The sequence below is a fragment of the Apis cerana genome, linkage group LG2 (genome assembly GCF_029169275.1).
Source record: "Apis cerana isolate GH-2021 linkage group LG2, AcerK_1.0, whole genome shotgun sequence".
NCBI classification, from domain to species: Eukaryota; Metazoa; Arthropoda; class Insecta; order Hymenoptera; family Apidae; genus Apis; species Apis cerana.
In genome coordinates, this window is record NC_083853.1 from 360,641 (window position 1) to 376,800 (window position 16,160).

General features: G+C 17.7%; 2 protein-coding genes across 5 annotated transcripts in view; one reads left to right on the forward strand and one right to left on the reverse strand.

Moving 5' to 3' along the window:
• Positions 1 to 16,160, forward strand: part of LOC133665734 (cytochrome P450 6k1-like) — a 31,184-nt gene that overhangs the window by 8,205 nt on the left and 6,819 nt on the right. The gene's annotated exons all lie outside the window — the stretch shown is intronic.
• Positions 1,346 to 15,687, reverse strand: LOC107999593 (EH domain-binding protein 1). Of its 4 annotated transcripts, XR_009828980.1 has the most exons (19): positions 15,124 to 15,684; positions 14,238 to 14,445; positions 13,966 to 14,147; positions 13,680 to 13,891; positions 13,408 to 13,543; positions 13,092 to 13,322; positions 12,740 to 12,929; positions 11,196 to 11,362; positions 10,902 to 11,121; positions 10,543 to 10,713; positions 9,036 to 9,116; positions 8,825 to 8,938; positions 8,451 to 8,651; positions 6,506 to 6,655; positions 6,165 to 6,382; positions 5,882 to 6,070; positions 5,508 to 5,624; positions 5,329 to 5,386; positions 1,346 to 5,216 (listed from the first exon to the last, which is right to left on the reverse strand). XR_009828980.1 is itself a non-coding variant. In XM_062072001.1 (18 exons), exons 1-17 carry the CDS (start codon positions 15,225 to 15,227, stop codon positions 5,543 to 5,545), a joined length of 2,856 nt encoding a protein of 951 aa, XP_061927985.1. In that variant the 5' UTR covers positions 15,228 to 15,684; the 3' UTR covers positions 1,346 to 5,386; positions 5,508 to 5,542. The 4 variants fall into 4 exon arrangements, 2 of the variants coding, with proteins under 2 accessions (XP_061927985.1, XP_061927986.1); XR_009828981.1 differs by lacking the exon at positions 8,825 to 8,938 and having other exon boundaries at positions 15,124 to 15,687; XM_062072001.1 differs by having other exon boundaries at positions 1,346 to 5,386.

Here is a 16,160-nt window from a genome sequence, read left to right on the forward strand (position 1 = left end):
TTCTATTCATTCCAAAACCGATTAGTTCAAACGTTCACGGAATACTAACCAAATTAAAGTCAAAGACAAACGGTTGTTCTTTTATATTATACATGTTGATTGGTTTTATCCCAAAAAGAAAACGACCAATCAGCATACTTTTAAATCCTTAAGTATCCTTCTTGCGCACGAAAATCGAAAAAGATTGTGATAATGATGACTTTGAGAATTAATAAAGGCAAATTCACATGTTTTTGTAGATCGTCGATTAATTTTTAATGTTTCATTTTAAATATTGATTTTAATAATTTGATTATTGAAAAATAATAAAAATTATTTTAAATACTAATGCCTAATTAAACTAAAAAATAGTTTCTTCATATAAATATAGATAGATATCATGAAATTATACCAGATTATATTAATTTTTATTTTATTTTGTCATATCTTCAAAAAATTTAGGGAGATCATCATTAAATTTTCAAATGCAAACCTATATTTTTTATTGTATAATTTTATAAATAAAATTAGCATATAATAAAACTATTTATATTTATTTATATTTTGTATGTAAACCGTTCTCGAGACGTTAATATTTAAAATTGATATTAGTGACATTAATTTTAGTAAACTATATTCATTATTGCTTTATTAAATTTCATTATAATCTAAAAATAATCACTTATGTTGAAAATTCATATTTTGACAATAACTTGTGTATGAAAAAATTATTATACTAGTATTATACTAGTATTATTTTTAAAAGTATTATTTTGTGTACAAATAAATATGCAATTACAAATATATATTTCTATACGAATATTTAATCTATCTAGAATTTTTCAAAATTAATTATAATCAATATAAATTAGTAAGATCTATTAAAATTTATTCTCTAATTATATTAATATATTTCTTTCTATTAATATAATTCTTTATTTTTCATATTTTTCAAAATATTTAAGTTTTATTTAAATTAAATAGTAAGTAGTTCATAATTTTAAATTAAGATTGGGTAATATTTATCCAATTTTTTATTATAATTTTATTATTAATTTAATATAATATTAAAAAATACTTATGTATTTGAATAATTCATATTAATATATGAATTACATATAAGTTTTTTTCACAAATTGTTTGTTATATTATATTTATAATAAATATAATATTAATAAATTAAATATTCAGATTATCATAGGACTATCATTTAAAACAAAGAAATATATATATTTGATTTTAATTTCAAGAAAAGCTTTTACTAAAGCTAAAAATGAAATATTTGTACATTATGTAAATATAAATATAACATATACATTATCTTAATTCAATATTATGAAAAGGTCCTAACACATTACAAAAATGATTTTTTGTATTTTTTGTAGTGCTTTATTTTCTCTATTTATCAATAGCTACTGTGATTTGACATTACACATTTGACTTTTCACATAAAACAATTTACAATTTAGTTAATAAGTTCTTTTTAATATTACATTGGCAAGAATTATCATTGCTTTTAAAACTTTAATATCTTCAATATTAATGAATAAAATGAATTAAATTAACAATCCTATATATTAATAAAGATATAAGAGTATTTTTTATTAAAAATACAACATATTTGGTCTAAAACTAATTAAACAACGAAAATCGTTAATTGTAATAAAAATATATTGCACTTAATTTATAAAATATATAAATATTAAAAAGAATTTCATAGTACTGTAATTTTATATATTAACATATTTTCATTATTTAATCTTTTCATTTTTAAATAATTTGAGTAACTTAATATAGCTAATTTAGTTAATGTAAATCTTGAAAATATATTTATTGAATTAATTTTAAGATTGTTTGAATAATTATTATAAAATAAATTGTAATATTCTAATACATATATATATATATGTATATATTAACATATAATTGTTAATCCTGTACATAATTCAGCGCTCTCACATACAAATATAAATATTTATATGCTAAAAAATAATAATAAATATTTATAAGTTAAAGATAATAAATCATTACTAAATTAGCCATTAGAAATCAGACACAATTTAAGTATTATATATATTATAATAATATATTCAATCAATTAACATTAATTTAATAGTTACAGCAAAACAAACAAAAATTTAGCATAGGTACATTTTAATATTGCAACTTGACACTTCTAATTACATTTCGTATTTAAATATTCATCCTCTCAATTACCAAAAATATTGAAAAATTTTCAATTATTTTAAAATAGTAAACTTTTATTATATACAATAACATTCATCATATTAGGATTGAAAAACACATAAAAGTTAACAAAAATTTATAACTTATTTAAATTTTTTCTTATTAATTTTAAATATCATTTCTGAAATTAAATTTATCTATTTTGCACAACATATTAATATCGAAAATAAAATTCAATGGACTTTGCTTCTAAACGAAATATGGAACATGAAATATTTTCTACTTTATATGTGCATATTTAATGAAAGCATTTTTTTTTATGCATTTGATGATTGATTATGGCAGTTACATTCAATATGATATGCCTGCACCAATTCCATTATATTATACTAAGTTTTATTAAATAGGATTTTTTTATTTTTTAAAGCAATTATTTAATGCTTTATGAGTATTAATTTTATATATGTTTACATTATATTTTTAAAATAAAAATAAATTTTATTTTGCACAAAAATATGAATATAATATAGAAACGCTACAGATTTCTTTCTTAGTGACAGTAATTTCTTAGTTAAAGAAATTTTGTTATAAAATTAACTAAATAAATTCATTTTTTACTATAAGATATATTATTAATAGTATATTAAATAAAATATTAAGTTCTGAAAAAAATATTTTATATAATTGGAATAAATTTTTCTTTAAATTCTTCAAAGTACAATAGAACTCCATTTATATGAATCTGTTTATAGGAATAAACATATAACCAGCTGTTCATATAATAGGAGTCTAATTCTTTCTATGATTTTTTTTCTAATTAATAGAAAGTCATGTTTATAAAAATTCATAAATATTTATGAATAAAGGAATTGTTTAAAATATATAATAATATATCAAATATTATAAAAATAATTTTGCAATTACAATAATCCTCTATTATTTAATAAATATTTTTAACTTATTTTATATTATAAATATGATTTATGTTTTTAATTATTATCATAAAGACATTCATATAAGTGGAATGATGCTTGACAGTAATTCATATAAAGAATTTAACTAAAGTTTAAATAATCAGACTTATCTATAATATTGTTCATATAAATGGAGTTATATAGATTATGTCCCATTAGAGTTGAAAATAGAAATTCTTATTAAGAAACAAAATGAAATGATAGTAAATGCTGCATATTTTTCGATTATTTTATATATTTTTATATGAATGTAAATTTAAAAATATAATAGGGATTTTTTTTTAAATAGCATTTTATATTCAGGTATACTAATCAATTTGTATTTTTTCATCATTTAGAAATTATTAAGTTATTTATATTCTAAAACTATTAATTTGAAAATTATTTTAATTTTATTTATTATTTCTGTATATATAAAATTTAATATTATGCCATTATAATGTTTATAAACATAAATCAATTGCAAATATTAAATAATATAAAATGTATTAATTATTAAATGGATAAATTTGTATATTTTATTATTGAATATTTTATAAGGTAATAATTTTCCACAACACTAATATGTTAATATATAAAAATAATTTAATATTTAAAATAGAAGTAATTTTAAAATTAATAGATTTAGAACACAAATATCTTAGTTTATTTATGATCAAAATTAAAATATAAAAAAAAAATTAATATGCTTTCAAGTTCTATTGATTCACATAATTTTTAAAAACTATATATAAATATAATTCTTAAATTATCATAACATAGTTATTATATATTAAATTTCGATTTTAATTTTCAGATATTTTAATTATTATTTTTGTACAATATTGTTTCTTAATTATTTTTTTGAATATTTTGAAAATTTTTATTCATAATTTCTTTTTATCACATATATGTGTTATGCATTTATTTAGGCTAGAAAATATATTATAAATTATATATATCACGTCACTAATTTTGAATATACTAATATTTTTCTCTGAACAATAATTAAATTTCATTAAAAATAAAAATAAAATTGCATTTTTTAAATACATAGAGTATATTTTTCTAAATAATGAAGCGATATAGAAAAATGCAGCGTCTAATAACATTTTATTTTGTTTTGTAACATTTTTTATACTATTTTAAGAGTTTATCTTGTTTTAGTTATGTATGAGATATATGAGCATATAAAATACATTGTTAAAATTAAACATTATATATAATGAAAGATATAAATAAATGCAATATGCATATTAATTGTTCTATTTTTTATGTTAAATTTGTAATTAAATTATTAATTTCACATTTAATTTTGAGTTAATATTCTATTGAGCAATAATTATATAAGATAATATATATCATGTAATTTAATTCATTATACTTTTGAAGAAAGAAATATGTAATAATATTTTGTATATTCATAAATTTGTAAAATTGATTAGGCCTCATATATTAATAAACTTATAACTTAATAATCTATGATATTTTAATTATCATATTATATTATTATATAATCATATCATATAATGTTATTTAAAAAATGGCAAATATTTTATAGATAAATAAACAATAATTTTTATATAAAAAATTAAGATATTTATATGGCACAAAATAAATATAATCTATGAGTATCATAGATCATAAAATATAATTCATTAAAATTTTTCATCAAATTTTCCAATTTTAATATCATTTCTAAACTATTTCATATAATGACTAATTTCTTTTTCTTTTATAAGTGATTTATATAATTTTATACATAATTTTTCAAGTGACTTACGTAATATATAATACTAAATTGCAGACAATGTAATATATGTAGCAATATTTTTTTTTTTATATATTCTTCTGTAATTTATATTAAGATTCGAGCACCTTATTTGAATTGAAAAGTTCCTACATAACATATTTTTCTATTGCTTTTTTAATGAGATATAATTATAAGTGAATGTATTGAATTATAATTGAAATTGATTTTTAGCAACATATTCTTTTTACAACTTTCATACTTCATAGACTTCAATGAATTTGTGTATTTCTTCGACGGACCATTTTGAACTTAGATCTACTACGGGAAGTAGTATTCTGTTGATGCTGTACTTAATAATGAATATGTATAAATATAAAACACTGGTTGTACAATTTATATATAGTTCATAGTATAAAATAAGTTTCTAAATTTGTTTTATATAATTCTTGATTTTACCTTTAAAAAAAATTTTATTATGTTTTCTTTGGCAACCCCACAGCAAAATGAATTATGCCTATAATTATTTTGAATTAAAAATTATTTAATTGAATAATTTTTGTTGCTTAAAAATTGAATTTTATTTTTAATTTTTTTCATTAAAAAAATTATTAAAATTACTAATTTGCAATACTTACTTGTCATTTCTGACCAACAAAAAAAGATTACACTTTTATTGTATAGTACAATTTTTATTTCGTTGAGCTAAACCAGCTCTAGATAAATTACGTTCTATTTCATCATCATCTTCGATACTGAAATATAAAAAAGAAATAAATACAATCTGATATTTTATAGAAAATAATAAATATAAAACAAATTCTTTCTTTTTTATTTATCTTCAAAAAAGCAAATATTTAATGAATTATTATTTTTAATATTTATTGATTTATAATATTTACTTAAAAACAATTTCTCTAATTAATATTAATATGATATAAGTGATTAAAATAAATAAAATTAAAATAAATATAAATTAATAATTAATATAATTAATATAATTGATACTCACGCTCTTTCTTGTGTATCAAGATGATGAACTAATTCATCTCTCTTATTTACTATTGAAACTAGCTCCTCTAAAAGTAAATTTTCTCGCATTTTTTGTTCAGGAGTTTTTCTCCATTCTTCTACTGCTAATATACTTCTCAATTCACGATTCAATAATTCAAACCGTCGTTCTAGATCATCTTCTTTTTCTCTAAAATGTATTAAAACCGATAAAAAATTTGATAAAAGATAAATTACAATTAAATTATATTTGACATAATTAAGTAAATAAATAAGTTTCTTACAATATATTCAATTGCATTTGTCTTCTTAATAATGCATTTTTTTTATTAACAAGTGTAAACCAAAGAGACATTAATCTTTCTGTTTCATCTTCATTATCACTTTCCATTGCAGCTCGAAGTTGTTTCTCAAGTTTACCAGCTTGAATATCTATTTGAGTTTGTTCTCTTTCTAATGCTTCTAATTCATTTTGAATATAAGATGACATGTCTTTTCCAAACTAAGTACAAAATAATTGTATTGAAGTATTTAATTTAATTAAAATATTCAAAGTATAATTGAAATATTTAAATAAATTAATAAATATTTAAATAAATATTAAATAAATTAGTTTAAAACATACCCCTCTAAGCGTATATGAAGTACTATCTGGGCTAGTTTTATCTGGAGAAATTCTTTCTATTATTTTAGAAAATGAGAATAAAGGAGAACCTGTTTTTTTTTCTCCATCTATTACATTTGGAGTTCCTAGAGTATTTCCATTGTATTCAGACTAAAATATTTATTATATATTATAAATATATATTTTAATATAAAATGTATATTTCAATATAAAAGTCAATTTTTCAATAAAAAAAACATTAAAATTTAAATCATTTAATATTAGACATATACATGATGTAAAACATTATTTATTTAAATTTAACTATTCTGAAAAATTATTAAAGATATAAATGTACGATGATAATTGATAAATTATTATATATAAATTTAAATGAAAAAATTTTGATTGGTTTTTAATATATAATATATATTATCATAAATAAATATATATATATATATATATAAAATATAATTAATACTATTTCTTAAAAACAATAAACAATTTTTATTTAATACGTTTTGTACGTTTTTTATAACAGATTATCAATTAGATATAAATAGAAATAAATAAAATAAAACTAAATATCATTTTTTACATATTAATGATATAGAAGTTTTGAGAAAGTATAAATATTATTTAATAAAATAAATATTTAATGCATTTTAAAAAGTTTTTATTTATGAACTTCAACTTATAAAGTATAATTTTCTGAGTTTTTAAAAATGTGATTTAAATTTTATTATAAACTCAGTTTTGAATAACTTTTTGTTATTATTATAATATTGAATATTAATAGATTAATTGCATTTTAAAATTAAAAAAATTTTTCAAATTATATATGAACAAAATTTTGTTATTTCGTTAAAGCATTAAAAATAAAAAAATCATTTAATTTCAAATGAAATTGATCAAGCTATGTAATATATATCAATATAATATTTGCATTATTTAATATTTATACAATAGTATTTATAATATTTAACATATAATTATATTTATTGAATATGAAAATATTAATTTTTTGAATTAAATTATCATAATTGCTAATCATCAATATTATGAATAAATTTTATGAAACTTGCATGAAAACATTGATCTTTTGATCTTTTTTATATAGATTTTATATAAATTATTAATGATGATAAAAGCCACTTCTTAATATATTTAACAATATATTTAACAATAAATAATTTTTTCTAATATTTAAACTATAAGAACTATTCAGATAATTTCAATTTTGATTATTGAAATTTTCTTTAATTGTTTATATCAATATTAGCAATTATATTGAAGTGAAGAATTATGTTTTAATTCATTTCTATTAAAAAATAAAATATAGTAAAAATTGCAATTGTGCTTAAAAAATAAAAATCAACCATAAATTTGAAATTTACGAGAACAATGATAAACTATATAGATATAATATAATTATATATATATATAATATATAATAATTATATATATATATATATATATATATGGAACAAAAATATATTTTTCTCATCATTGAAAATAAACTTATATTTAACATTATTATTATTATTAATTAAATAGAATATTAAATATTATATTTAAATAGAATTCTATATTATAAATCATGAATATATAAATAAAATGTACATTAGTTATTAATATAATTGTTAACAATTTTTTTAATTTTCATATAATTTATAAATCTTCATAATATAAATAATCATATATAATAAAATATGATAATATAGATTTTTTTTTAATAATTACCAATAAATATATATTTATTATTTTATATTTAAATTATGTGACTTATGAATATTTAAGAATATAAACATAGATTCAATAATAACGTAATCTGATCAGAAAAATTATAAAAAATGATAGTAAAATATATTATTATTATTTCATATTTATCTAATAATTTTTCATTCATATTTTTATAATTTTTTAAATACAAAAATATTAAATTTATGAAAAAGTAATTACTAACCTTTGTACTAAATTTATCACCCGGAGTAGATGGTGTGATACTTCGTCTTGGACTATTATTTTGATCATCTATTGAACGTCTATCACTATTATTGTCATCATTAATTTGATTTGAAGTAATATTCACACCCATTTTTACTTCTGCTATTAAACGTCTTGCTCTTTCACGCAATTGTTGCTGTCTTTCATCATCATTTTGACTCTAATAAATTATAAAATAATTAAAATCTATAAATTATAAAATAAAATATTTTTTAATTCAAACCATAAATAATAACTATTACAAATAATGAATATACGTAAAGATATGACAATAAATGAATGTACATAACTATTTGATACAAAATCATAATGCAAAAAAAAAAAAAACAAAACCTCAATAGGACAAGCAGCAGTAGAAATAAAACCAGTTGACTTTGTATGATTCCTAGCCTGTTCTAATAGTTGTCTGGCACGTTGTCTTAATTCGTCATGTCGACTGACTAATGGCTAATATAAAAAAAGAAAGGAGAGAGAAAAAAAAGAAAAATAGTAAATTAGTTAAGATACTAGAAACAGAATTGACAAATATGAACAAAGTAATTACATTTTGAGAACGTTGTTCTCCTTGTGGTGATATTGTCTGATATTCAGTACGATTTCCTCTGTCACTTATATTGATTGAATCCTGTAAAATGATGCATTTATTAAAGTTATCATAATTATTAAAATAATAAAATTAATTAAAAAAAATTTATTAAAATATTTAAAAACTAAAAATTAAACAGCAAAAAAAAAAACATAAATCTTATAAATCTCATGTTAAAAACATTAACAATGTTTTAATGTTTATAATGTATATATATTTATAGATAAATGGATAAATTTACATTCAAAACATATAAATAATATAAATAATACAATATTTATGCAATAAATGCATAAATAAATAAACAGCACATTCATATTGATTAATATGAATGTGCTGTTTATTTATTTTAATTATTTCAAATATTTTAATGCAAACATTTTTCATATTTCAACATCATTTGAAATTATTCTAATATCTTTCATTTGATGAAAATAAATCATTGCAAATTTTTTATATTAGAATAATAATTATATTTATAAAAACAAACACAATTTTTTGTGTAATAAATAAAATGTATCATATCATTATTCAAAATATATATGTATAAATAATTTTTTTCTTAATTTTAACTATTAATTTCATTAATTTTATATAAAATTATGATTATTTAAATTATAGTTTTTTAAAATAGTAAAAGATAGAAAAAAATATTGTAGTACATGTTAAGTAATTTCAAATATGATGAAGTAAATGATTCCTTTTATGATTTCAATTTTATGATTTTATGATTTTAATCTATTATTTAATCTATTTCATTTTATTACATGAAACGATATATCTTTTTCATATAGATTAGTTATATTTATAAAGCTTTAAGTAAAAAGGTAGCTTTAAATAATAGAAATAGAAAAGCATATAAAATAAGATTTTCAATATATATTTGTGAATGTATAATTTTATTATATTAATTAAATAAATTTATTCTTTTATATATTCATTAAAATAAAAAATAATATTTTCAGATATAAAATAAAAAAAATGTGAATCTTTCTACTGGATACAAAAAATTCTAAACAAATGCAAAATATAAATTCAAATAAAAACTTTAAAATTCTAATTCTCTATTTTTTAATTTTTTTCCCTATTTTTTTATTTCCTTTTTTCTTTTTATTTTAAATAAATTAAATAAATAATAAATCACATGTAATTTAAAAAAAAATTAATTTTAAAATTTTTAAATATATTGATCTTTTAAATTTTAGATATAGCATTTAAAATTATAGTCTGAAATTTTATAAAACAACTTTATAAAATTACTTTCATTTTTAATCATTTTTATATTTCTATCTTTAATTATAAAACTCGATATTATTATGTGGAATATAAAATATATAAAAAGTAATATATATAAAAAGAAATATAATTCAATATATATCAATGCATAAAATAAATAATATAAAATCAATAGATAATTATATAAAGCAATATATAATATATAAACAGATATTTTAAATATACTGACATTATTAACTGGCGTTTCTGATTTATTAATCGAAATTGATTGAGACCATTTTTCGTCAATTATTTGAATATTTTCTTCTTCTTCATCAGATCCAAAAGGATCTGTTAATTGTCGACGAGTCATTAATATAGGTCGTTGCTGTGTTTGCGATATTCTTGGTGGAGATTTACTCTGTGTATGTAATTGAATTTCAATCAATATATTTTTTATTGTTAAGTAAAAGAAATAATAATTTATAATTTTATAATTTATAAAATTATAATTTTAAATGTTATAATATAATATAATATTATAATATTAATATTATAAATATAATATTATAACATAGAAATTATTTATATAAAAATCTATTTATGTACCTTTTCTCTAGACAAATATTTTTCTTTCGTTGGTGATAATACTTTCTCTAAAATACTTTTTGAACTAGCTAATATAATATCTTTAACATCTTTAACACTTGATGGTGACTTATCTTTGCATTGATCATGATCCTGATTTTCTATGTTCAAACTTAAATGTAATTTATTTTTTAAAGCATCAATGTTAACATCTTCTTTTTTATTATCAAATGGATTTGATCTAAAGAAATATAATATTGTATCTTTATTATTATTTTTATTTTCTGAAAATAATTAAAAATATAATAAACATACCGTCTGTTATTATCACTTTTATTATTTTTATGATCCATTTGATCTTTTTTGCGCAAATTAATTATTTCCTGACCAAATAATTGCACACTTACATCTGAATTATTGTCTGTATTAAATCTGCCAATCATGTAAGATGATTCATCTGTTGTTTTACCTATTTGATGTACCTGAAGATATAATAAATAATACATTATATAATAATACATTACATAAAACATATTACAATATTATATAAATTGATTTTTATCTATTAAACATGTTACTCTCTGTACATGTAATTATATAAGATTCAATAAACTTTGTTAAATAATTATAAATATTTTAAAAAAATATTAAAAATATACAAAAATATTGATATGATGTATATTTATATATTTATATATATTTATATATGTAAGAACTTGTGAATTTAAAAAAAATAACAAATTTATGTATATTAATCTATCAACAATAAAAACAAAAATATTATATTTTTTAATTTTTTTATACAAAATGTCTATATAGTATATTTTATATTTTATATAAAATTTATATTAACCTAAGTATAACAAGATTTGGTTACAATAGGTATTTCAAATATATTTTATTATTATTCATTAAAATAAAAAGAAGTAAATAATATATATAAAATACTAATCAAGTAAGGATGTATAAATAATATGAGATTTTGTGTTTGGAATTGGAATTATAATTTATAATTTTCAAATATTTATTCAAAGATCAGAGATATGAAAAAATTACGAAAAAATATAAAAACATAACGAATAAATATATTTTTCATATTTTTCAATTTTTACTTTTTTAATTTTCAAAAGTATTGTATTGTATAAGATTTTTTTTCGAAAAATTTAATATAATAAAATATAATAAAATAATAAATATAATAGATTATATAATAAAATATAATAGATTGATGAAAATTAAAATCAGAAGTGAAAACTTTTTATATTTCTAACTCTTACTTGATTCAATTTAAGATTCATGTATCAATATCATAAAAACTTTTGAGAATCTGAGAATCTGGTTTGATTAATTTCAGTTTTGAATATTCAGAATATTCAAAATCATATACATCTAAACATTCTAGATTTATTTTCAATCTGGTTTCAAAAAAAATTCCCAATTTGATGTGAATTTGAAATCTTGAATATTTATATCTCTTATATTAATATTTTAGTTTTAAAATAAATTCAATAAAATAAATCAAATTTTGTTTGTTCTTAAATTTAATTGGTTAAAAATTTTTAAACTTTTAATTATAAATCTTAATTATAAATCTTTTAATTATATATCAATTAAATATATATAAATAAAATTTTTTATTTTATATAATATTGTAATTTATTTAAACAAAAAAATAAAAAAAAATTTATTTAAACAATAAAAATTAATAAAAATGATCCTTTTTCTATCTAATTCTCTCAAGCATTATATATATCTATGTAAATTATCTATATCTATGTAAATAATTATACATTCTTTCTTTAATAATTGTAAGATAATATAAAAAAATAAAATACTTTTAAAAAATATAAATCTGTTACCTCTAATTCGTGACCAGTAAAATGTGCTCTCAGTTGATACAAGTAAGTCATCACAGCTAATTTATCAGGTACAGTCAATATATCCATATCTGCTGGTTCTATTACTCTAGGTATCCCAAGAGCTTCTCCAGCATCAAATGCTTTTTTACAATTACCCTTCACATCATGTGGCAATAACGAATCAATATCTCTGCAAAGTATCATTTAATCATTATCAGATATTTATGATATCAAATATTTATTTACGTTAAAATTTTAAACATTTGTGAAAAAAAAATAATCATTTTTAATATCATTATTATAATAATTTTTGAATCATATCTTAAAAGTTTTAAATATGTTTTATATATACATAAGATCCGATCTAAAATGATGTATGATTGCACAAAATGCCATTCCATTTCTCCAAGATGTTGTAAGATTAGTGACTTTCACTCCAGAATAATCTTTAGTTACTTCTTTACACCATTCTAATAAGTCCTGACCTGGAGTAATTTCTTTTAGTCTAGGAATATTGGCATCATTCTTTTTTAATTCTAATGGTTGCAATGGTAATCTTATCAATGTATGTTCAATATTTTTACTGCAATAAATATTTATTAAAAATATTAAATTTATTTTTTTAGCATAATTAATATTAATTTTTTTAAAAATATTTCTTAATATACTTGTTTTCAACAGCAATAGTATCCTTTAAAGGTGATTTTTCTTTAAAGGAATCACCAATGCCTGACAAACTAACATCACGGATGATATGATCACTATCATTTACAGGAGTGGTATCATCTTTTGATAAACTTGCCACTGTGAAATGTACAATATGATTATGAATATATATCGATATATTATATGTAAATAAATAAATACATACATACATAAATATATTAAAAATGAATATAAAAATAAATTTTTTAATATAAAATAAAATTATTGAACACACCGCTTATTGGAGTACTAGGTAATTCACTTTCAGTAAGACTATTTGTCATTAGATCAAGTTGAGCAGAGATATCTAAAATTTCATCAAGATTTTTTCCAGATACTTCTTCAACATCTTCTGGTATATCTTCATTATCAAAATCATCTAAAGGTGCAATATCACTATTGTTGTTAACTGACATTAAGCTGGCCATACTCTGCATATCTTCATCCCTGATTAGGAATTATAATAAAAATATTAAATTTGATTAGTAATATGTTTCAAATATTTAAAAATATTTTCTTACGTTGCTTTGCCTTCTCTTAAAAAGACACAAGATAAAGTACATTCTAATGTAGCATTAACAATTTTTTTTGATGTAGGTTTTAAATCCAATTTAAGTTGTTGTTGACTAGATTCTAAAGTAGCATACTTTTTCATATTTATGTTTGTAGCAGCTACATGTCGTCTTTTACCAGTAGATGAAACCTAATTATATATAATTAATAATTAATACATTAATTTATATTTTCTATAATAATATTTATAATATAAATGTTTATATTTGTTTTTTCTTACATCTTCAATTACAAATGTCCAATCTTTATCTTCTAATTCATGAGTTCTTGGATCTTTAAACAAAGTTACTGAAACTGTATGATTGTCAGGAACAGCCCAACTAATGACACCTTTTAATGGATCACTTAAACTGGGTTCCCAATCTAATGGTTCTGAACTAACTCTTCTACTACGTCTTGTCCATACAACACTTAGTTTGTTTGGCTTCCTATATAATGTTAAAAAATAACTTTTATATATATAGCATAAAATAGTTTCTAATAATATTTATATTCACTATATTATGTTCATAATAATATTACAATATATTATATATATATCTTTTAAGATAAAATTATAATTAATAATATGTATTATATGTTTAAAAATAAGTGAATTAATTTTTCTTTTATAATATAATTTTTTTATTAATCTTATAATCAAATATAAATAATAATTTATAACAAATACATACTTTTATTTTTATATTAAATTTTTATATTGTTTATATATTTTATTATGTCATTTTATATGAATGAAAAATTATATATGTATAATATATAATGTATATATCATATATATATATATATATATACACATATATATACTTGTGTCAAATCAATGACAAAATGTCATTCTTTATTTTACAAATGACACATAATACTATTTTTTTTTTTTTTTACATAAGTTTTTATATATATAAAATTTTAAATAATATGTAAATATAAAAATTTTAAATAATACATAAATAGCATTTGATATAATAATGTTATATATATGTTTTTTACAATATGTTATATCATGTTATAAAATATATTTGACATTTGTTAGAAATGACTTAGAATTATTTATAAGAAATATTAAATTAAACTTTGATTGTATTTTGAAAAAAATTCATAATACTCACCATTTTGTTGTCGTTTGTAAAGTAACTTCATGATATGATACAGTAAATTGAAATTTTGCGGCTCTCTTGTTTACCCGTTGTAATCGTTTCCAAACAGAACTCATTTTTTATTAAATTAATTTTTCAATGATTTTTGTACTTTTTTCTTTCTTTGAATTTATAATTATTTACATACGTGTCTAACGTGACACATCATTTTTGATAAAATTATAGAAATTAAAAAATCAGTTACTTACAAACCGTGCAAAGAAAATATTTTTTTTATTTTAGGTTATTGAAATATTAAGATTGTAAGATTCCTTAATCATTCATGTATTTGACATTTTTACTAGTATAATATGAACAAAAATATATATTTCTTGATTCATGAATTCATCAATTTTTTAATTTATTATATATTCCATTGTCATTTTTATAGCAACAATATTATTTATGGACAAAACAATATACATTTATAGATTAAAAAACTTTGATTAAAAAAAACTACAATCACGAGATTAAAAACTTTTCCAATCAACTTGATCTTTGACGAAACCTTTTCAACTTATTGATCTTATATTATATATTTCTATGATAGGAAACTTGATTGAACATCATTGAACAAAGAAAATTTAATAATTTTAAAGTTTGCATAATTATTTTTAAAAATTTATTTTTTTATAAATTATTGTAAATATTTAATTGTTTATTAAACATTTGTAAAAATAATAATTATAATTATTACATAAAATAAAAATTAGAAACTTATTTTAAATATATATTTAATATTAATTACATACACATTAATTATTAATTATGTAACATATAATACAGAAAATTTTATTAAACTAAATTTTATAATTTATATTTTAATATAATTAGAAAACATAGAGGGTATTACTGAGTTAGTGCGTCAAAATACAACTAAAACATTTCCTCTAGTATTCATATATTTCATGAATTTACGCGCGCTTTTTTGTTTAATTAAAAATCAAATTTCAAAATTACAAATCTAATGTTTTTTTAATAATCTTTTAAATTCAATAAAATATATATTT